Source organism: Falco rusticolus, chromosome 8 (assembly GCF_015220075.1).
Source record: "Falco rusticolus isolate bFalRus1 chromosome 8, bFalRus1.pri, whole genome shotgun sequence".
Classification (NCBI taxonomy): Eukaryota; Metazoa; Chordata; class Aves; order Falconiformes; family Falconidae; genus Falco; species Falco rusticolus.
This window is the reverse complement of record NC_051194.1, coordinates 44,259,794-44,284,765: the sequence shown is the minus strand read 5'-3', so window position 1 is coordinate 44,284,765 and position 24,972 is coordinate 44,259,794. Positions and strand designations below refer to the sequence as shown.

General features: G+C 40.1%; 1 protein-coding gene across 12 annotated transcripts in view; it reads right to left on the bottom strand.

The window, feature by feature from the left end:
- The window catches only part of MYO3B (myosin IIIB), a 207,507-nt gene extending 190,909 nt beyond the window's left edge, over positions 1-16,598 (bottom strand). For 2 of the 12 annotated variants that reach the window (XR_005105903.1, XR_005105904.1), the window contains exons 1-4: positions 16,011-16,582; positions 13,358-13,450; positions 11,865-11,930; positions 11,616-11,655 (exon numbers count right to left, since the gene is read on the bottom strand). Coding sequence is in view for 8 of the 12 variants with exons in the window: in XM_037398443.1 (XP_037254340.1) it covers positions 11,616-11,655; positions 11,865-11,871 (47 nt within the window). In the remaining 4 variants the exon portion in view is untranslated. Of the gene's footprint in view, positions 1-11,615; positions 11,656-11,864; positions 11,931-13,357; positions 13,451-16,010 lie in introns of all 12 variants that reach the window. The other 10 variants (XM_037398436.1, XM_037398440.1, XR_005105905.1 and 7 more) reach the window with 9 other exon arrangements.
- Positions 16,599-24,972: the final 8,374 nt, after the last annotated feature.

Here is a 24,972-nt window from a genome sequence, read left to right as displayed (position 1 = left end):
AAGAGAGCATCTACTAAAAAAGTAAGCTTTAATTAGAATAAAAGCATGATGGGCAAAATAGCATCTGATATTATCCACTCAAGAAAGGTATCTTTACAGGGTATGAGTGATGTGGTGTAAGGATTTTACTATCTTATTTTAGGATGCTCCTTTTACTACATAGCATTATAAAGACAGTTTACATTTCAAATACAATCCTAGGTGTTAGGAGAACTCAAGAGATACTCTTTACTGTAACTCTCTTCCTGTACTGCAGAAATCATATTTTATACATGCTTCTTTACAAATTGGATGGAGTACCTTTCAATAGTAATACCTTGTATTGAAAGCTATCTCCTACACAGGCATCCCAAGCTACATCTCTCTAAACATTACAGCAATATTCTGTTGCCATAACCCTCACAGAAGTCTCATCAGCTGTCCCCAGGTAACCGTGCAGAGGCAACCCTGCAGACTGCTATATTTATGTGTCCCTTGAGGCTCAGAGCACATGCATTTTGGCTTCTCTTGTCAGACACATTCGTGTGGACCAGCTCAGTCAGCCAGAGGTATACTGGCGGCTCATTCTCCAGTGCCATGAAACCCTGTCTCAGAGCTCCACAACAAGGGTATAGTGTGAGAGGTGAAACAGATATATGCACAAACTTAACAGGGTTTCTGAAAGCCCCTTCAACTATTGCAACGAACATATATAAACAGTCAAAAAAATAAATACCTTGTTTTAAAACTTCACTGCATTAGCTTCATGACATCTCAGACTCTTTCAGCTAACTCCCTATAACCAAGAGTCCTTCCTCAATCTCTGAGTTCTGCTCTGAACTCAGAAATGCAATTGCTCTTTTCTAAGCGATTCCTCCTCATTTCTGCAGCAAGCACCTGTATTGTGAGAAGAGAGGCCCATTTTCCTTTAAAAGGGCTGATAAGGATCCCTTTCCTTCAATCTTCTAGCCTTCCTTGTTAGCCTGATTCCCCTTCAGACCCACTATGTGACCAAAACGGCCTCTCAGTTTAAGTTTAAAGCTTGGTAACTGGCTTGCCACACAGAGTATTCAATCCTTTATTTTATGCCATTCACTCATCAAGATTTAAATTTTATTCTTTTTAGCTTTCTGCAGGTGCAAAATTTATTTCAACTAACCTACCAAAGCAGAAGTACAACAGAGAAGGCAAATATGATTCAAAAAGATGCTTGTAAACAGTCCGATACTTACACACAGAAAGTTCGCAATATCAAACAGAAATCATATGTTGTAGATTCCCTAAATTGTCCCAGCCATCAATATATTTATATTATATGCACATTTCTGTAAAAAGACTCTCACGTGACTACTTATTCACACAACAGAAGTTTTGTTACCCAGTTTAGAACTGCAATGGTTGCACCAAAAACATACTTGAGGGTGTTCCAAACCTCAATATATTGGGCCACTTTTTTGGAAATTGTCGTATCTGATTTATATCCTTGTGGTATCAATTCTACAAAGGTAATTTTCTATAATGAATTATTTATTTCCTGTTGTAATCAGAAATCTGAGATAGTCATAAATATTTATATGTCTAGTTAATTCACTAATGAAAACTGAACTAATTCTAAAAATGGGATGTTATCTCAGAGGCATGCTTACCTAACAGACTAATAGTCTGCTCAACCTTTACATTAGTGAAGGTAACCACCATACAGGAAGCAACTACCAGGAGCTGGAAGAAACTCCATCTTGAAAGCATGGTATAGGAATTGGCTGAGGTCCTGGACAGAAGGATTTTGTGTGTACCCTAGAAACAGTATCTCACTTTTCTCTGTCTCTGATTTTCCAATTTGTAACATTTGCGGTAACATCCTCTTACATCTTACACTCCTTTGCAATCCTTGGGCTTCTCACCAGCACACCAGACAGGTATCCTCTTCAGCAACGGAAATCTACCCTCTTCTTAGGTACTGAGTCACTGGCTTGTGTGTTGGCCTGTGCAACTCCACTATCCTTTACAGTTGCTAAGAAATGTTTTAGGCTGCTGCCTGCCTGAGAGTACTTCAGTGTCACTGCAAGAGCCTGTGTGCACAAATTCCTTGAAGTTAGCTGGTCGTATTGATATCATTCCTCATCTAAACCAGGTCAGCATAAACAGCTAATGAAAGGATTTATTTGCTACATCCATAATAAACAATGCAGTTTACCAAGATTTACAATGTCACAAGATAATAGAAATTAAAAGAAACAATCCGTCCGTCCTAGACTCAGACAGTTTTGAAGGGTCTTCTTATCTAATAAACTCACAGCTCTTTTTCAGATCATATCAACTTCAAATAAGGAAATCCTACCTCGGCAATTATTTTTCCTTTATAAACCATCCCCATCTCTGGGGCAATTTGCCTTTGTCTGCTCCCCTGAAACACAAACTACTAGTCATGTATCTAAGAAGGGAGTAATCTGTTCCTCCACAGAAATATTGCTTGCCACCTTCTGGAGAGGCTGATGGCTTTAGGCTTTACATGAAGAGCCTCACCTGCCCCATAACACACTTTACTGATTACACACATTTGGCTCAACTTTTCACAAACTGTCAGTCCACTGTGAAGCATAAAGTTAGCTGGAGATGGTCAAACCTCAGAGACAAAGCCCATCTATGTCAACATTTAGATTTTTATATATTTGTTCTGTGGTACATTAACAACCATACTTTAAGCCAACGCATAAATGGGATCAAGGCATGTCTCTCATTTAGCTGAGTCTTTTAATAGAGGCTGTATGTAATAATAATGAAAGTTTCTGGAGTTTGATACTCTTTTAGCATGCAATCCTATTTTTGAGGGATGCTGTAACAAAGCATTTCCATGGTAAGACTACAAACCCCTTGTCTAGTTCAGTCCAGAACACAGGTGAAACATCACTCTCATGAGTCTGGAAGCAGAAGTACTACTGCAAACACTAGGAAATAACATTACAGGCTATGAACCCTGCCCTCCTCTCATCACTACTGAGAAAAGTCAGCCAGAAAAAGGCCACAAAGTACAAAGGCTGGTGATTTTGAAACTGCAAATTCATGTATCTTAGCTTCTAGGGCAAAAAAACCAAACCAACCCATCTGACAGGGACAGGTTAGAGAAAGCCATATTCTGCTGGACTTATTCTCTGAATAATAACTCTCTTCCAAGGACCTCAGATCTATAGTGATTTCAGAAATGATTCACTGGCCTCCTGAACAAAAAAGGAGGAGGAAAAATTAGGAGTTGTAAATGACAGATCATTCTCTGCCTTCCTCTACTGGATGCCAGTGAAAAAGGAAGAAAAACTTTCAGACGACAGTCAGATTCTGAAGCAGTTGATGTATTTGCTAATTCAGATGTAGAAAAGAAGTACAGCACTATGTCACAAAGCCAGAAGGAATATGGTACTCCATGTAATAAAGAAATCCATCAGACGTTTTGTTTTCATTATGTGTACTAAGAAAAACTTTAAAAATGTGGCTGTCAAGAGATTAAAAGAGACAATCACGCAAGTTTACAAATTAAATGTCTCTGATAAAATATCATCTTATGATCATTCAAAAGAAAACTACCACAAAATCCAGAATTAATCCTTGACAAGACAGCCGAAGTTCACCCATGACAGAATGACTCGAGTGGGCTGTACTCTGACATCACAAAGGTTTTCAGGAACCCCACATATTAGGAGAAAACAGACCTGCAGCAGACAAGCATGTGAGCTCTGACTCAAGCAAGATCAGCATGCAAAACTGCTTATCCATGGCAACAACCAGCACTAAACGGTGTCCAGCACATGCAAAGAGACATATGCAGCACAATGGACTACATAATTTTGCGGAAGTTTGCAGTGTCAGGGTATTTGCTTCTCTTGGGAGCTGCATTTAACCTGAGGTTATCACCCTTGGTCCCTGCTTGAGCTATCCTACAGCCATGCCTCTGCCCAAGCAGGTACCCCATTCACCCGGACCCAAACCCTAATCTGCACACTTGGTCTACTGGCCAGACCTTGAGTCTGCCTTGTTGCCACAGGCTTGTCTGGCAGTCACTGGACTGTCAGCTGACCCCGACTGCCATCGCTGGGCCTGACCCCCTTGCCTGGCTTGGGTCCTGCCTGGACACCCCATGCTCAGAAAGGCCACTACTGCTGCTGCTGCCTCATTGGCACCGGTGGCTCTCATCTCGCCTGCCCTCACAGAACTGCAGAGGGCCTACAAGCACTTTACCCAAGCCTTTTTACAGGCTACCCTCCCTCAGAACATGCTAAACCTTGCATGTTTTTCAAACTAAAGAGTAGGAAGACCTACAGATCTACAGATCCTTGAGTGCATATCAAGAGGCAAAACCAGTGAGATCCAAAAGCCCTATTACCAGATGAGTCAGATACGTTTTTCTCATGGTCACTATTTTCACCTGCTTAAAGGAAGACAGATGAAGATACACGTGCTACATCATTGCCTGGTGATAACTGTTAGGGTTCATAGACTCTTAGATTAAAGTTTAATGTCTTTATCTTATGCTAGATACTGTTTACATAGATAATGTTCATTGAAATCAAAAGGAGTGTGGTGTGGAACTGGTAAGGCAAATATTTTAAGGTAAACAAACTTTTTTTCTTTTTCTTCCTTCACGCAGAATATGCAAGCAGTTGAGGCCATAAGGACATACTGTTCTTAACTGAGTAACTACTAAGACAACCAATATTTCATTACACAAAATGCCACACTAGAACCTTAATTCAGGACCTGCTTTTTAAAAAATCCCCTCTCCTAAAACCTATTTTCAAATTTATTTTCTTTCTTCTATTAATAACAGCTTTTGCAAAATTCTGGCAATTTAGTATATATCATTTAACAAAATTAGTCTTTGCCACAGATTATAAAATCATTCTGATTTGTAAGTCTCTGGAGTTCACGAAAGCATAAGACTAAGTTTGAATGGTAATGAAGTATTCTTCTGGCTGATTAAATATTCACACCTGTTTGTCATCAAGACTTTAGTTTAGTAAGGAGATATATAGCCTTTTCACTTTTATCCAGTACAGAACTAGCAAAGGTCCTTCATTTAAGCCTGAATGTTAGAGTAAGATGCCTCCTGAAACACTCCTAATAATTTCTCTTTCCTGTAGAACACAGTACAGGAGATATTTTAAATTTATTTAGAAAGATGACTCCATATTTCAGGTAGACAAATAAGGTTTATATATTTGCACCATCCAAAGTTTACAGAAGTTTTAATCATTAAAACTTCACACTGCTATGTTTTCTGCATCTCTCCAGATGTACTATTGTTAAGACTCAGAAAAGTAAGATTAAATAAAGACAGAAAGTTACCCCATAGGTCACCTTACAACTATTAAAAACAGACTACAATAAAGTTCTCATAGTGCTAGAAGAATGTTCATTACATTCCTTATAAGAAATAGTCCCAGGAGCAGCAATTCTTGCAACTACTTTTTAAGAAGGTATCAGTGTAACTTTGTGGCAGCACTCTTTTCATTCATAAACAAACAGAAGCATAACTGTATGTCATTTTTCCTTTAATTTTCTGATTATTAATTATTTGGTTTAAGACAAGCAGAGTATATATCTGTAACAGACTACATTCAAACAGAAAGGAAAGCATGACAACAAAGCTGAGTTCTTAAAGGAAAAGGCAAAACTTGCTCTCCAAAGCACTTCAAAAGTACCATGACCATGTGGGTAATGGGGGACACACACAACAACAAACCAATGAACAGGGTCCCTCTTACAAAAGATTGTGAACATGGAGACAGTAACCGACTGGATGATGAAAATACAGAGAAAGGTGAAAGCCCCAGGAATGGTATGTTACTGTAAGAGCTGGCTACTGGCAGGAAGAGGGGGTGTGTGGCCACAGCAATAGATCTGTTTCAGAAGAAAAGTATAGCATGACTTTTTACAGATCAGGTCTAGAAATACACTTGTGTGCAGGGAATTCTTTCCCTCTGTGCCTCTGAGGGACTGCAGTAATTAAGGCAAACTCCTCCTTCAGAGCTCCACCAAGTAAATAAATCATTTATTGAGCCCTTGCAGCACTGTGGTGCTGATTGCTGTGTCCCTCTCCAGCTGCTTCAGCAGGTCCCACTCTACTGCCAGCTTCCTGACTTTCAAACACCTCATTTGTGGCCCTTGTGTTGCTTTACTGTACAGTGCTGATTGCTGGCTCTTGGTCCCAGGCAGTTTCCAATTTCACTTTGGTTTAAGATTTAAGATCACTGCCTCATGTGCTTGTTATCAGAGCTTCTGTCATTGCTCCCCAAAAAGCTGTTTGTAGTCCTTCCTTCCCAAGTGGTTAATATTCCCTTTATTCTCTTCCAGTTAACTAATGGTAAAATGCAAATAAGAGCTGAACAGAAACTCTGCTGAAATACCCGAGTTTGTGCAATATCTGAGTTTACATATGCCTGTGTTATCAGCAGTACGTACAAGTTAATCAGATGTCAAGTAAGCTGATACTGCCAGTCAAAAGAGAAACTCAGAGTAACTAACTCCAGAGAACGCCCCGAAAACGGGAACCTACTAGTATTTGGGAGCTAGAGCCACCCCATGACTTCCCACTTCAGGAACACCTTTACCAGGAATCACGAGGAATGACTGCAGCATGTGGAGGCAAATATGAGGAAAACTTAAGATAGCTGTACCAAGAAGCATACCTTGAAGAAGCAGCAGCATTACAGCCTCCTTGTCCACACTGTAGCTCTGAAGGCTAAAAGGCTGGTTTTCCCATTTTGATTTGCACGGAGCTAATCAGTTTGCAAAAGATGTGCCTTTTACATGTGTAAAGATCACTCTAATTTATGAAAGGGGGAGTGGGGCATGGACTCTTCACCACAACTGTTCACAGGTGAAAGGACATTGCCTGATTTAACAAGTACTCTAGGTTACATTCTCAGCTGTTCCTTGTAGATGTTACATCCCCAGTCTTTCAGCCTGTCACAAAGAGCGCTCACCTTCCAGCTCAGACAGTGGGTGAATTTTCTGTTGTAAATGCCTTTTCACAGATTGGTCAAAAGAAGGTGTTCATTTCACAGCAGCCATTTCACTGCTATGAGGGAGTGTGAAACCAAGCACATTTTCTCAGCAGTGCTGCTGAACTCTGTGAAGCTCTCAGCTGAGCAACCTTATGCCATCATAAATCATCACCTTTTGTCTAGCTATTAAACCAGATAGTTTCTCTGTATTACAATATATACGGTATTACAGTCAGTCGTGATAGGCCTTAGCTCTTGAAACTGGAAAGAGGCCAAACTACCGCTACAGTGAAAAGCAACCTAGCCTGCTTACATGAGTCACTGGCATACTTCTTTAGTTTATTGTTAGCTGACTTCTGCAGACCCTCCAAACTTTCTGCCAGCATATAAATAGCTTCCATTCCCTGGACCTATGAAAGAAACCCCAGCACGGGAGCTGTGCTAACACCACCTTCCTATTTATTTATTATCAGTTGCTAAATTCAAGTCACTTTCTTTGACTAACACCAGTCCTTCCTCTGCGTTTGATGACAATATATGATTTTCAATCCAGTAACCAGTTTAGTTTTATAATCGTTTTTCACTGAGACAGTGATCTTACCACAAAACATGAGGCATCATACCAGGCATATTTTATAAGCAAATTCCCTACATTTAAGCATATTCAGAATATTTGTTACAAAAGAATGTTAAGGCCCACAGCTGAAAAATGTCCTTTTAATTAAATTAATAGAAGATTTTTGCTAAAAACATAATTGCAAATGTTTTTTTAATACTTTTCCGGAAGTAAAAAAGACAGGGGATTTTTAAATACTCTTTAACTTCTTGAAGATATACTCTTATTTCTTGAATTCACTTTTAATCACAGGAAATTTTTTGAATCATGTATCATATCTACCATATTTACATCATCTCATAATCTTTCCTGGCTTGCCTCTCAGAGCCATTAATTCAATGTTCCATCTGCTACAATTGCTCATAGTGCAGGTGACATTTATGTTAGGTTTGTTTCCTAAGAAGAAAATGCATTAGAAAAGGTAGTCTGACAGGTCTTTATATCCACTTCACAGGCTACACACCAAGTATAAAGATCATCCATGTAATTATTGACAGAAGCAATGAAAGAACAAGTGAAGACAAGATGTGCACCAAACATGCCCTCTTCTTACAAGTGAGGTGGAATTAATCACATCTATCATTCAGCCCTCCAGCAGGTTTAAAATATAGTGTGAAAAAACTTACAAGGAGACATGAAAACTGCCATCCCACTCTACACTTCCTATTACTCCTCCTGTTTAATGCACTCTGTCCAAGTTTATTCCCCATACACCCAGGAAAACTGCTAGCAACATCAATACTACGTACTTTCAGTATCAGAAATGGGGCTTTTAGTATTTTTTTTCTTGTCCTTTCAGAACAGGTTTTACACTGATTCTTTAGAGCAAATGCAACCATGTAATGAATAGTTCAGTGACAGGTTGTTTGGACATGCTACAAACACAACAGGATTGTCCCATGGAAGAGGTGAAGTATCTGGATACTGCTTACATAGGTGGCATCCAGACTACCTAGCTGACATATGTTGAGATTAGGAACCCGCAGAGCTTCTGCTCTCCCTATACCTCCAGGTTTTGCTGGCTCCTCTCAAATTTAATATGTTAAAAAGCATGCAATAACTGGCACAGGGAACATTCCAGTAATTTATCTTTCTTCCAAATCAAAAGGCAACTGTACCGGAAAGCAACTATTGAAAAACAGTTTTTAAAATAAATGCCTCAATAAGATGACAGATCCTGCAAAATCTAGGCTGAGCTGCTGAGCATTTGAAAGCAAACCCCCTTCTACCAAGCCAGAGTCCTGGGAGTCTTCAGTGGACTGTCCCTCAGGTCTTCTTAATGCTAAGGGGCAACTCTCTCTGGAAATCGTTGCACCATATTAAGCCATTTCTCCATTTCCATTTTCTCTCCATGTATGGTAATTCTTACTTTGTGTTAAAATCTACTGCCAATTAGATAATTTTGGATACATTTACACAGGGCGGGTAGGATGGAAGGACAGATCCCTGAAGAAAGAAGTATTTCTGAAACCTCTAGCCCTGCCTGTCTTTCAGGCCCAAATTAACTATGGTTCCCTTCTACCCTTCAGCTCATGCTAGGCTGGGTAACACAGAAGAGTAGAAGTAGGGAGACCATGGAAAAGACAAGAATTGGCAATAGTATTGGTCACAAAATAGCAGAACAAATTATTCTTATAGCTGAGCTATCATAAACCATTTCTCTCTTTCCCTGACATTTGCTCGATGCCTAAGCTGAGGGTAGAAGCAGCAGAGAACCCTGAATCAGGAAAGTCTCCACCTGGCAGAGTTCTGCTTGCACAGGAAATATTTATGAAACAATGGATGGGATTTTTCTTTTTCCAAATAGTAGTCAAACATAAAGACAAGATCCCCCTTGGGATCAGCATCAGTCTTCTAGTTCCATGCCTACCCAGGAAATTAAAAAGAACAGAGACAGCACTATTTTAGTTTTAAGCAGCACTTTCTGTTGTTTCAGATTTCAATGCCAGGAAGAAAAATTTCCCTGAATATTCCTTCATTATTCACTAAAAAAAAGACAGAGATGCCTCTGCCTTCTTATACCTAAATAACAGCGCAGTCTATTTTTGCGTACAACACACCATTTCCATATAAATCTCGAATCTGTATTTAGCGTCAGCCTTGCAGCTGGATTAAAGCAGCCCACGGTAAAACAAGTGCCCTCCCCCTTTGCAGGATACCTCCCCCACCACAGGGTATTATAAAGCCTTTACCCAAAGCATTTACAGTATGCTGCTTATTAGTGACAGAGTTCTCCTAAAGAATTTTCTGCAAAAACCTTCTGTTTCCCAAAATCCATAGATAGAAAACAGCACACCTGGAACAAGTTGATTCACGACTGAGGTTAACAAGCTCTATCTGAGATTTGCATACCTGGGTCCAAATGTAAGAAAGAGGCTGGGAAGGCAGCAAAGATAAGGTGCAATTTCATACCTACAAGTTCAGTACAGCATCCATGGTAGAGCTGGAACTGTGTCAAGGACAGAGTAGAGGATTTACTTGGTACTACAGCCATCTGATACACTTGGGCCTCAGGGCAGCCTTACCAGAGTAAATATCATTGCAGCACTGCAAGATCCTCCACCTGATCCCCAAAACATTTATAAATTTGCAAGTCACAAAGTGTTTTGGAGAGGAAACTGTGGCATACAGTATAGATCACTGTACATTCTACAGATATATCTATCTTGCAAAGACAGCTTTGTCAAGGGCACAGGCATCTGCTGGCTAATAGGAGTCAAATTTTTATACACATGGATAACTGCATACCTCTGCAAAAATGTGCTAATCTAAGTATATTTTGTCTTGCAAGAGTGAAGATCACCTTAGCACAACAGTGCCAACTGTCTTGCCATTAGCTCCATTATCAGACTGACTTAAAAAGAGCTACTCTTGTTACTATACACATACGTTAAGAACTCCACACATGAACTTTTTTTTTTCTAAAAAAAAGAGGCAGCAGATATATAAATCCTTAGTTGGAAACTATTACATACAGCATTAATATTCTCAGTGAACTGAATTTTCTTTCTAAAATTTTTGATAATGGAATCCTTGGGGTATCATTTCACAATAGGTTGACACTGACAGGGCCATGAATCCTGATAAGAAACAGAGCTACCATTTTATTTTTTTGGCAAAGAACCCAAGCAGGAAAAAGTATACCATGAGTCAATTCTTCAGACAGGAGTTATAATGAAAGCAGTACAGGCTGGACTCTTCACAACCCATTCCTTCTTATAGCATCAAGATTGAAAAAGCTTATTCCTCTTCAAGTACTGTAGGCACTGCCCATCATCAAAAACATCAACATTACAGACTCATAACTCAAGACTAGAAGCTTTTAAGGTACGATTTGTAACAAACTTTTGAAGGAAGCTAACAGGTAAGGCCTGTAGAAACTAAGCACTTTATTTTCCTTCAGAGATGAGGCTGAAGAGTTCCCTAGTAAATATAACTAAGAATTTTACCAGTCACAGAGATCTGTATCTCATCACACCATGCACCACTCAGTTCAAAAGTCTCTCTCTAGCAAGCAGTTTCTGAACAGCAGTAGAAAGAGATGTGGCTAAAAAAGCCACAATCACAAGGGCAGTTCTACCCTTAGGGAATGTTCCTGAATGGAATGAACACTTCTAGTGCAACCTGAGCCAAATACAGCTGTGTTGCTACAAATGTATGAAGGCCAGGCTGAGAAGCAACAGTCAGTAACCATTATTTTTAATCACATGTTCGTAGTAACTTTCACAATGTTCTTGGTGTTACGACAAAATTGGAAGTCAGCTATTTTGCCTAGCTTGACAGCTCCAATTTCATTACTTGAGAAAGAAAAAAAAAGAAAACCATTAAGAAATACAGCTGCAAGCAGAGCAACATTTCACAGCTACTAGCTGACCATCTCTAAGATAATTATGACGTGTTAGGAGGATGAGACGAGGATGAGACAAGGACTCGTCTATTTTGTGGGAAGGGAGTCAGAACAACACAATACATTTGTATTTTCTCCAGGGTGCCATAGAAGATGACATTTAAAAATTCTTTCTTACCTAATCCAGTTTGCTTCAGGACTTGCTGTGTTCTCAGCTGCTGCAACAACAAACATAAAAAGCAAAAGCTTGACAGCCTTCAAGACACTTGAGATCTTTGGCATTTCTCCAGCTGTTTCAAAGTAACAGGCTACCCAAGCTAACAGTTATTGACATACATGAACCTGACTGCATGCATTATAGTTCTTTTCCAAAGCTGATTAACAACAAAAGAGAATAAGGTGAAAAACTGAAGGTTGCATTCCTCACCTGACATAGCTCCTGTTGGCCATATGCTGGACTCAGCAAAAGGTACTGTCTCTCTGAACACTAAACCTAGAATAGGCAAAGGCTGAATTATTAACAAGAACATGAGGAGGTCCCAAAAGCACATGATGAATGAAACAGAAATTCAAAACTTAGTCTGATTTAGTTTGAAGGGAACTTAAGAGTTTCCTGAACTCATGCTCAGTTGATCTGTTTCAAACACTAAATGGCATATGGAAAGCAGCAGAATGATGCTTTATTGCAGTGCAGAGGAACAATGAACACAGTCGCTTACACTGCCTCCAGTCTCTTACAAAGCAGAATTTGACTAAAATGGAAATATCTTGCTTTTATCATATAGTTGTTTGTGTACCTTCCCATTCCACTGGTCATCTCTCTTTTCAGGCATTAACTGCTAATGTGCTTCCAACACTGGAGTTTGCCCTCCAGTTTTTTGTACCCAAGACTGTAAATGTGCTCTTCAAGCAACTTAAAATTGCACTGATACAGTCTCTAAGTTCATATAGTATTTCAGGTTTAAAATTGGGTCATCCAATTAACTCTGAATATGGCACCGCACAGCAGGAATGAAGTCTATGGATTTCTGGGCAAAGACTGGAACTTCTTTTACATAACTTTGTGTCTTTTGATACTGCTGATAGCAATTAGAAAGTACCAACCAACATGAGAAACCTTGCCAGGATGAAAGGAAAAATTGACAGCAATTTCTCCTCTCAAGACAGAATTTTCTAGTTCCTCTGTATTCTGTTCTGCAGAATTCTTATTAGTCTCAATGCCATGCAGCAGACACTAATGATAAGGACAGCATTCAAAAAAACAACATTATCTATTCAGACACTTCACACTTCTGCATCTAAATGCCAGCTTCCTAACTCTATGGGTGGGAGACACAGGACTCATCTTAAGTATTAAAATGTGAATATCCACATGGAAGTTGGACATTTAAACTGACATTTACAACAATGAGAAAGTAGGACCAGCATGTGGAGCCAGGACAGGGGCATCACTCAGGAAAAGGACAAAGAAACTGTCTGCGCGGTGCCTCTGTGAAACTGGGACTGAGTGCCTTAACTTGCTTACTCCATTTAAGTACCAAATTCATCTTTCTTTCTTATACCTTGCTCTGAACTCCCTCCAGGTTTGAATCTTAGGCAGCCAAAAGTCAAGTGGCTGGCTCTCATGTTTAGACACAAAGGAAGATGGACAATTAGTTCCTGTCTTCTGTGAATAAAGCCCAGCTATATACAAGGCAGGAAGTTCTATTAACAGAGGTGCTACCTGCTTTACAGAATCAACCTTACTATTGAATATATAATTTTCAGACACCGCACACAATGTGGGAATAATAATTCAATGCAGATTAAATACAACCAGATCTTTTTTACATCAAAATGTCCATCTTAATATACCATTGAAGCTTTTAGGCTTTGACCCCCTGGAAATTACATCCCTTTCAAGAGCTTCAGGTTGCTTACCACAGAAATCTCTGGGGGTTAGTGCAAGCACTGCTCTTAGAGGGGTGAATGCTTCCCTATTGTTTCTGCTGCAGTAGTGGCATGACCAGGAGACTGAAAGAGACAGAATTTTCTTGTGAATCATAGAAACTGTGTGTAAGGTGAGAAAGGTCCATGCAAAGTCAAAAAATATAGTGTCCATGTAGAATGTTAGATAAACGGTTGCCTGAAAAGAATGATAGCAGTAATTATACCATTATCTCAGGTGGGCTAAATGTACCAGTGTACCAAACACACCCTCTCTACTGTCAACATGCTATCAATCAGCACAGGAAGAAGGAAAAGAAAACTGACTCCAGCTACTTTAATTGTCATTAACCATAATGCTGTCAGGATAAGCAGGCAAGCACAGCCTTATACTTTCTCTTAATATTCTGACCAAGAAAGTAGTGGCTACAAGGGCCGAGAAACAGTGAAAGATGCAAAAGTACATGTGCTAGCTTTAACTCTTCCCTTATTCGGAGACATTTATACTTCACACACGCTTTCCAACTAAAAGCTACTCCTTTTATTAGTTTGCATCATGCTATGTCAGGAGATGCATTCATTTTTCTGAATTTTCATCTGTTTCAGAATAAACATTGTAAAATTAACTCAGTCCAGCATTTTCAAATGTGTAGTTCTGCAAACATATCCTTTTTCCACATATGTTATCAGTACTCCCGCTCCCTGCAGCAGGGTACAGTCAGTGCCTGGGGAAGGAACAACTGGATGAGGGGTGGAGAAAAAGAGGACCAGCCAACAAAAGGCTACTGACATGCCTTTTTCCTTACAATGCAGCAGCAAAGAATGAGAAATCTCACACTTCCTCCGCCCTCCTCACATGCCATTACCACGGGCCAATTCTCAGCTGTGTTCAGCAGAGCTTCTTGCCTGCTGTGCAGCATTAAGATGGGAAAGCTCAGCCTTAACACTGCCAGACATTTAACCCAGAGTAGTGGCATCCTAGCCACAGCCACTCAGCTTTCCCCACTTTGACACAAGGGAAGTATGTACAGCTTTACACAATGTGTTATTTGGAGAACTTCTCTTCCCCAGAGAGGGTAAAATTCTTTTTTTTTTTTCTTTGTCCCGAAATCTTGCACAATTAAACTACAGCAGTTTCTCAAGTTATTTTTCAGGTTTCTGGTGTGGTGCATCGATCCCGAAGCCTTGCTTTGTTAATGCTGGTGGCAGAAGGCTGGTAAAGACAGTAACTTCTGACACAAATGTTTCTCCTCCTCAAACAAGTTTGCACTCGAGAGCCCCTTGTTAGCGAGCCTCTCCAGTCAGTAGAACAAGAATCATTGTCTTTGTCCAATGAACTTTTTATTCTGAATGCATTTGGCAAAAACACTGCAAAACTGGTCCTGCTGGCAGCTCTTAACACAACCAAACTGCCACTGCACTGCTCACTAAATCTCTATTCCCCATATTTAGAAGTCAATAACATAGGTACAATATTTCTTCTAATCAAGGCTTTTGGATGGTACTAGATAAATCATTTACTACACATACATCAACAGGGCAGCACATAATTCTGAGGAAGGAATCACACAGGGGGCCTCACTCTCCAACATGCACAAATATTTATTGCTGCAGATAATGTTCCTACAGCTTCCTAACCACAGAACACCATGGAGCAGCAAGTACCAGCATGGTATTTCACATCTTCCCTGTTTCCAAAACAATCCATTTGCATTTAAACTGACCTTCCATTTTAAAAGGGTCTGAAATGTCTTTTAGAAATCTATATGCACCTTGCCTTCTAGCCAGACTACCATATGAAAATCTTAGCTCAGGAGAAAAATAGCTCTGCTTGGTTCAAGTCACATTGGAACAAAACTTGGGTGAACTCTTCTATTTTTACTTTATGTGCTACAATGTCAGTAATTTACACCAAATTAGATTAACATTAGAGGATTAAAGGATATAATTTAGAAAAATAAATGCATTGCAGTTTGAAATTGCACATTAAGAACTGAGAGGGACTCCAATTTGGAGGTATAAAAAGGGTCTAAAAAATGGATTCCACATATTTTCAGAACATTCCACAAGACTCCACCGTAGGTTTAGATACAAGCAATTCACTGCTTTTGCCAGAAACACCTCAGTAACTACATCTGATTTGCTAACACTGAATCAATATTATACATCTTCATACTACCAGAAATTTCTGTACAAGAACATAGCTTCCCACGTACTAGTTTCAAAATACCTCGGAACAAAACAGCATTCCTTGGTTTTCACAGTGCAATGAGATTGGAATTCCAAAGCGCAGATGTTGAAGGGGAGAATGAAAACTAGCTTTTAAATATGAAAATTGAAAAACATTTTGTATTTACACAGAACTGAATGCACTGCTTCAGAGAATTAACGTGAAAGATGTTTTAAGTTAGCCTCTTCTTCTTGGTTTGTGTCTAATATTGTCTCTGGATAACAGTACCTTTTCCATTCTTTTAATAATTGCATACCTGTATGTACCAGGAAGGGAGAAAAGGACACATATTTGCTTAACGTAACTTATCAAATATTGTAGTATTTGCAATGTATATCACAGTTCACTAGTTACTAGTAGGTCACTTAAAGTACTACACACTAGAGCCAGATCTATTTTGGTATTTAGGGAACTTACAGAGACTTCTTCAGTTATTCATGGCTTTATCCCGATGTGCCTGACGCCTGTGTCACACCTACTTAACTCCTTGCCTTGTAGTTATCTTCTATTTTTAATCACGTTGATTTTTCCTGTTTGAGTATTGCTTACCTATAGATTTTGGAAAGACGGGCACAGCTAGCCGCCACACACGGCGGCAGGGTACCGGCGCTGTCCCGGCCGTGCGCACGCACCGCTCAACCGGGCCGCGGGCAGCGCAGGGGCCGCTTCCCCTCCCCCCCCTGCCGCGATCCCCGCAGCTGAAAGCAGCCTTCTCTCAGTTTCGGGGGAAAGGCAACTTCCCGGCGGTAATGACGACCCCCGCCAGCACCGGCTCCCTCAGAGAGGTGACAGCCCCCGCCTGCCTCTGAGCGCCCGCTGACCGCGCGGCAAATGGCGGCCGCCATTTCGAAGCCCCCCTCGGCTGGCGCGCGGCCCCCACCCCACACGGCGGTCCCGCCGGGCCGCAGACCTGGCGGGAGCGGAGCCTCGGCCCGCCGGGGCAGGGTGGGACGATGTGCCACGGCACACGGGTGAGAGGCCGGGGCAGCGCCGGGCGGCGGAGCGGCCCCCGCTGTGCCGGGGCGGCGGCGGCGATGAGCCCGTTCAGGCAGCGCCGCCCGGTTCCCTCAGGGCCGGCGCGGTCACGAGCGCTGCCCGCGGGGCGCGGCACCGGCCGGGGTCCCTCAGCGCGCGGTGCGGGGCGCCGTCTGGGAAGGGCAGCGTTCAGTGAGCCTGTGAAGAGCAGCAGTTAGCAGCAAGAAGTAAAATTGATGCGTGTAACGGCAGAGGTAGTGTTAAATAGCTTTCACTGAGATTAAGTGCCGCGCTCGTCTCTGTGTATTCAGTTCGTTGCCCAGAATAATGAATTGCAAGTGCAGTTCCATCTGTGCTCTGAGAAATGGGGCCTGGTGAAGAAAACGGTTTTATACAGCATTTCTGGTGAAGAGAGGAGTGTTATACATCATTTCTCACCATTTGGGAATGAGCGTGTATGAGCCCCCCCTGCTTTTGGGCTTCTCCTTTTGTACGCGTTAGTCTTGATTTGAGCTCAGGCATAACCATTTTTCGGGTTGTTTCTGGTTTCTTGATGAGAAGACGTTCAGGTAGATATTTCTCTTACACACTTTGCCTACAAAAAGTCTCAGGGAAACAAGTGGGAGGCTGTTCCTTTGCTCCATGTGCCAATGCTTCATTCAAGGGAGCACATGGCGCAGGCCCCCTCCTCAGCCCTCTCCAGCAGTCTCCCTGTGAGCATTTCGCCAGCTCATCACCATCACCCTCTGCTTCTTCCACAGATTTTCTATTTGTCTCTCTCTCTCATATAGTGAGACATGCTGATCCATAAGATAAGGAGATCTCAATTTTCATAGTCACAAACACACCGTTGGGTTCTGATCAGCCAGATGGGCTGTGTTTTGGGCAACAATTTGGATCGCTCTAATTTAGTCTGTTGCGAATAAAGAGCAACAGCTGTATTCATCAGCTTCAGTGAGGTCTGACACTCCACAGCATCCAGTACCACTTCAAATATGAAAGCACTAGATCCGTTCTCATCTATATTTAAGTAGTCTGTAAGTAATCTTCATAATTAAAAAAAAAACTACAAAGGAGTTTTTTATATATACTTTATATAGATATATTAAATATATATGTATATATATACTATATATAGATAAAAATACTTTTATATATATCATATATATAAGTATCTTTTCATAATTATTTAAGATCCACTTTAAAGACTGAGGAGCAATGGTATTTCTCCACAAAACTCTTCCAGTACCACCTTTATCCATTGCTGTACCAGTTTTGTTTTAACAACGCAGTAGTTTCTAACAGTAAATTTTCATCATTCTGACCAAAGTACAGTAATTTTTTTACCTTTCTTTTGATTAGTGAACTCTGTAATCCTATAGACACACGTTTTTTTCTGGCATCCATATTCTAGTAAGATAATCCTTTATCAAAACTGAAAGTAACTGAAGCCAGACCTTAATTCAGGTGGTCAGTAGGAAATGTAAATCCTAAGCATTTTCTCAAAATTTACCCCATGACAACATTAGAAAGAGACAGGTGGTACAGAAGTCTCTATAAGTTTTTCTGAGCAGTCCTCCATTTCATACTATTGTTTTGGTGAATTTTTGTACACTGGAATATACAAAGTCTTCTTCACAAGCCATTATTTTCTCTTGTTGTCTGCAATTGTAAAATCATGTAGTATGCAGAATTATATAAACACTGTAACAACAAATTGTAACATAGACAGCAAATAGTAATATAGACACATATGGTCAAGCTGACCCTGTTGGACAATCAACAAGCTTGTCCAAGGTAGATCCAAATATTTAATTCTTCGTGCCCTGAGTTTACAGAAGTTACAACATAGATTAAAACTTCCCTGTTAGTTGTGCGTAAGGTTCTAAAATGTCATTGTTCATCAAGTTGCATAAGAAGCATCTAGATTCAAGCAAAAACAACATCTACATACACTAGTCTGCATATTTTTCCCTCAGCATTCTTGAGAGTTCTTTCATAATCAAGAAGCTCTGGATATTCCCAGATTTTCCCTGGATTCTTACATTGGTTTTTGAACCATAGATATTTCTTCAATTATCACTAAATAATTTCAGCTCATACAATCTAGACCTTTGTGAGCTCTGTCACAAAAGCTTATTTATATCTTAATCTTCTTTATTCAATCTCTTGAATTTATATTTGCCGTACCTGCTTGCTTTGTTCTGATGCTGGTGGGTTTTCACTCCCTTTTCACTAAGTCCTTGCAGGCCAGCTAGAATCACTTTTCCAAACACTGCCAGCCTATTCAACGTACCTGTTTCCATTCAGGTTACAGTCACAATGGGTACCTGCACTGTACTGGAGCTACATGAGTGGTATCCCTATGAAATTCATATCCCATGGTGGATTTCCAGACAGACAGTGTCTTCCACAGTGCTGCCGTTTTTGTTACAATGGCTTTGTAAGTGCAGCTGGAATTCACAACTTGCCAATAGAGTCATCCATGAATCACAGAAATACAATAACATGGAGTTTGAAAAGGCAGCTAATTAATTGTAATTTAAAATAACAAAACAAAACAAACAAACAAAAAAAGAAACAACCCCTAAAACCCCTTATTTTATTTCTAACTTACACATTTCAGGAGGAATAAATTTCAGATCACATAACCCTTCCATTTCTGTAATGTTATACAGGTTAAAGGAATAGATTTATTTTTGGTCATGTTCTTTACTGGCACCTCCACTTCAAAGGTTTGTCTTTGCTAGCAGTCAGACTGTTAATGTTACTGCTTGCAGCAGTAGGAAGAGTTGTCAATCCTAAACTAGTACATGAACATTGCTTATCATGAAGCCAAACGAAAACAAGCCATATTTAAGTGCAGCCATTATTTTTTGTTGTTACTTGCAAATCTCAGGTAGAAATGAACAGCTCTTAATTGTTGAATATTTCTGACTACACCTGCAGTGATGATTGGCCCATTATACAGTGGTTTCACTAATGCAATCTATTCCTAGCCTTTCTTTAGACTGTATTTGAAAATTAAATAATTCGTCACTTTTATGGCCATGGCTAGATGCCAAAATGTGAAAAGCTATTATTAAATGAACTGTTATAAAATGCTACAGCCTCAAGAATTGAATGGGAATTGAGTATTTCTTAGGCAGTAAATAGTCTATAGTATTTAACTGATGAGCTTTTCCAAAGTGTATTCTATGGAAGCATTCAGTTCCTGTACATTAAGTAGGGTGGGGTTTTTTTGTGAATCTATTAATGTTTAAATTGACATACAGTACTTACTTGTAGTGAAACATGTAACCAACAAATTATAAATGGCAGTATTTTAATCATAAACCATATAATTTTAATGGAACCTGTTCTTTCTGTAATTAAAAAGTTGAAATGTACTGTCTTACCCTGATTTATAGTCTTAAAATCTCCTTATTTAAATGGATATAAACATTATTTACTGCAGTAAGTCCCTTTAAAAGTAAGGAGGACTTACGCTTTTTAAATACGTGTTCATCTCTGTGTGCATTTTTTTTTGCCCGGAGATGGGCTTGTGATTACAAACAGAATGCATGCTTGCATTAACCTACACACATCATAAACACTGGTGAATCAGAAGTTAATGTAATAATACTAAACAGGTTTGCCAGAAGGAAAAATACAGTTGCTGAAGACTTCAAGGACACTGCTGAAATGCTTACTACTTCTGGGAAAATCCTGAGGCAGTTTTTAACTCCAGCTGGGCAAATGTGGATACAGCACTCTGAACTGTAAGCATCTGAGTTAATGCATATTGTGTCATATTGTTGTGTCCTACCAGGTCATGTGGGTGCTGCTTCTGTTTTGCCCTCTCAGCTTTCAAATGAACACAAACACACCACATTCAAGGGTTGCCGCCATTGTGGAGAAAACAAACATAAACTCTGTAGTTCAACTAGTCCCTCATCTTCCTTTCTTACCTCAGAAGTTCATCAGCATTCTGCTTCATTAATAGGGAGAACTCACATTAAGACTTCCCTCTGTCAGCGCTTGCCTCCTCTTCGAAACCACATCTTGTTTTGTTCACGTGGAAACATTCCACCATTCTACCTGCTACTTTCCTCATCTGCGCCTCAGCCCGAGTAGGGTTGCTGTATTACTGAGAGCAAAAGAATAAGGTAAAGGGAAGGATAAGGTGTGCAGAGACCATGGTGTACTGTTGATTCTAATAGCTCCCTGGGAGAGTCCCAGAGCCCATCTCCAGTCCCAAATCAGGGCTCAGGCTGCAGGAATGTAGGTCAGGGACCTGGAAGAAACAAAGCTGCCAGTTCTCAGCCTGCTGAGCCAATACTCAGATTCTCCCTGCCTGCTCTGTTCTGTGGCAAGCAAAATGCTTCTTTTCAGAGTTCTCACCTCTAAATGATAATTTCATCCCAAAGCCCTTCCCATGCTAGAGTCCCCCCGTCCCATTCACTGCCCGAGAGGAAAAGCAGGACATGTACAGCTACAGGCACTGTAAGCCATGTCCAAGGGGTCTGATAGCCAAGGTCTTATTGCAGTTAGTGTTTCATTTTGACAGATGTCTGAAATGACAGCTCCTAGCTTTAATGCATCTGTGCATACTTGCATAAAAGATGGTTGCTGTAGCTGAGACATCTAGTTTTTTTCTCATTTGCACTGGTAGAAGAAAAATCCTGAATACAACACTGCTGCATTACCTGAATACAGAAGACAGCAAGGACAAAGAAACTGCGGAGTTTTACAGCACAGTTTTGAAGCAAAAAACATCAAAGGGCACTGAAAAGGAGAAAGAACCTCCATAAAAAAATTCTTTAGCAAGGAAGGAAATGAAATAGTGGCAATGTTAATGTAAGAGTGGATTCCACTGTCTCTGAAATCAATGGAAATAGCGAGAATAATATTGGAGCTTTACACATATTTTCAAAGATGATTTAAAGTGGAAGCCAGCAGCTGCAGAGTAGTCAGATAAGGCCTATAGAAGTGCAGCAAAACTATGTAGGTAGCAGCACAGCATTAAAGAGTAATTGCACTTGCATTGGGAAAGAGCAGAAGCAGTTCAACAATTTAACAGTTCTAGCCAAGACTAAAGTGCAAGGTACATAACCATAGTCCAGCCCTCACAAATCATAAGCACAAACTGCAGACCTCGGGCAGACACCTGGAAACCGAAGGGGGGGAGATGGAATGCCTGATGTGGAGACAGCACTGAAATGTAAATAGCATTGCTGAACTATAGTGAATTAGAATTATGCTGGATTCATTCCCACGTCTAAACTCCAGAGGAAAGGTGACTCAGAGGACTTAAAAGCCAACAACAAACAATACACACAGAAGAGCCTACGTGCTGTGTATTTTAGTTACCAATTGCCAAGAGCAGGATCCAGACAGATTCTAGCAAGCGGTGTGTACCACAGTTAGTGGTACCCAACGTGTAGCTCTTCCACAACATGAGTCAGGTTACCCAAATACCACGAACTTACTCTTTATTCTGCAGAGCTGGAGGGTGCTGCTCCCAAGAGTAATACTTAGTCTTGCATTGTACAGCTTTCTTCCCAGAGGCAGCAGTAATGTGACTGGGAGTGCCATTGCAGCCTCTCCTGGCTTCATTAAGGATTGTCGCTGGACAGACCTGGCATAATTATGATGTTTAAATCTCTGAATTTCCTCTTAGTGGATGAACATCTGAACCACTGAGAGGCCTATGTCACTCAAATGCTAGGCCTGAGTGAGTATGCAGGACATTATTAATAAAGTTTGGAAGGTGAACATATCCAAATAATTGTTCCCCTTTCCCAAAGTTTTCTCCTTCCCTCTTCCCTCATACAGCATTTCTTTCTCTCCTGTGGTACAGAAAATTAAAAGCTGCAGAAATAAAAAGAAAATGAGATATTTCACGTTAAGAATATCCTATGCAAATTCCCAATAATTATGCTCTATATAATTGTAATAAATAGCATTGTTGGGTAAGAGAAATCTACGGTTCTTTATTTGCTGCTTTTCTTCTTCCAGCTAATGAGTTCCCTTAGTGTTCAGAATCCATCTTTGCTGCCACACACTTAACAAAGGTAAATCACTTGAATGGGCTGAGCTTTATTCTATTTATTGCTGCTAAGGGAACCACCTTGTTGGTATTCACCAACGTAACGTCTTTGACATGTGTTTCTGAGGACTAGATGCCACACAGCTCTGCAGCATTCAGTGAAAAAATGTATTGCAGCATCCTTGGAAATGTACTCACACAGAACAGCATTACTGTATACCTTAGCTTGAGATTGTTTTGGATTTCTTGTTTCTTTAGACGAATAGGAATTGTAAAATTGTATGTAATAATTGTAGTAATATTCCCTAATTCTGCCCACAATTTAAACACAAAGAATCCCAGTCTGTGAAAGAAGTGTCACTAAAATAGCACCCATCTAATTACTTTTTTTTTTTAAATACTCTTCTCCTTGTACAAGGAAATCTGGCTATTACCAGCTATGTGACTAACACAACCCAATCCAAGTTCGGAATAAATGAAGTATGAGCCATTTTGAACAGTCACGTATCTGAAGGTTATTTGAATGACATCAACCACCTGCTGAAAAGTATCAATTGTACAAATACAGCACTAGACTCATGAATGGCAATAAGCATATTTGACTCAGAATATATTTGTTTCTTGAGATAGCAGCTTCTGGCAGGAAAAAGAAAAGATGATGTAGAGATGCTGAAGAGGTATCATTATGTCCAGAGCCACAATTGACGAAGGGAAACAAACCGATTTTAATTTGCTGGTGATTTCAATTACTGCCAAAACGTCTGTGTGGGAAGGAGTGCCATTTGAGGTCGGAGGCAGAAAAGCAGGAAAACATGCAGAAAGTATCAAAATGAAGCATGGAAGGGCCATATCTCACTTGAGTCCTGTGTGCACATTTATGTTTCTTTGGTGATGGCAAATACTTCTACCTAGACTGCCAGCTGATTTACCATTATAGGGCAGCACCTACTTACTGAACCAAACAGGAGCTGTTCCCTGTCTTAAAGGAGCTCACAAGTTGAGACCAAACCAAGAGGATAAAACAGAGCTAGAGAAGCTAAATGAAACAGTACTGAACAGTCCCTTCAGCTGCCCTGAGAAACCTTACTTTAACAAAACCTGCATGTCTATAGCTTCTATGATGCAAAACTACACCAGCAGTTCTCACTAACTGTGTTGTTACTCCCAGAGATTAAAAAAGCAGCTCTAAACTCTCTCAAGAGCAATAGGAGGTTGTCCTAAAACACAGGCCATATCTTTTAGGGCCTGTGGAGATGCCTTGAAAAAAATTTAATGTTAGTTTTAAGTTTTCAAAGCTGATGTGTAACAAATCTAAAATGACTAGCACCCTAGAGCAAGAAAGCAGCCACAGCCTTTACAAACTAGTTACCAGCTGTACCCCCTGGCTATGTGCATAAAGTGCTCTGAGAGAACACCATCTTGTCTGCAAAGTATTGTTACGTAGTTACAGGGGGCTCTCTAGCTGTTTTAGGGTTCTTTTGTTTTGGAATACTACACAAACAAGGTAGTTGCATATACAATATGGAAACAACAAAGGCAGGAAAAATGTGGTTGCATTACATGGAGAGCGCCCCAGCTTTTCAAAGAAACAGCAGGAAACACTTCTCACAGCAAACTGCATTAGTGGCTTCAAGAGCCAGGTGCAAAGGATATTCCTTGACACCTGAAAAACAGACAAAGGCTCATTATACTCTTTAAGTATTTGCCAGTACTTACATGTAATCCTCGAGAACACATTGTTCTGATTTGCTAAGTGGTTCAGCGTGGGGTTCCATTCTGCTTCAATATATGACACATACACATTTGGTCACCACATTTAAGGCCGAAGCATAGAGACGGCAGACATGCCCAACACTTAGAAAAACTATTGTTAAAATGAAGGAAACAATACATTTGTGTGCTTTTTTCCCAGTTTTAATCTCTGAAAGGTATCTTGCTTTTTTGTTGTTGTTGTTGAAACATTAACAAAATTAAAAATCCAACCATGAGGAATAAGCCCACTGTAATTGTTTTCAGTCAAAATTATTAAAAAGTTTAGTAGCCAAGAGTGGAAAGCAGTCCAAGGATGGGAAATGTATTAGACAACAGGTGATGTAAACAATTCCAGTGGCTAAAACAACACAGACATCATGGGCAGCATATGAAATTGACTGAAGGATTTTGATTTTACAGGAAAAGTTGTCTCCCAGAAAGTTCTTGCTCCATGACAAGCAATGGAAGGAAAAAAAAATATAGCTCCCATCCTTAAAACATCAGCGGAAATCAAAGGTTTACCATCCATGTGCTACATACACAGGATAAAGACAGATAAAAGGAATATAGTAAGTTGTTTACTGAGCAGTATATCATTGAATGATGTGAAGGGTTTCCATG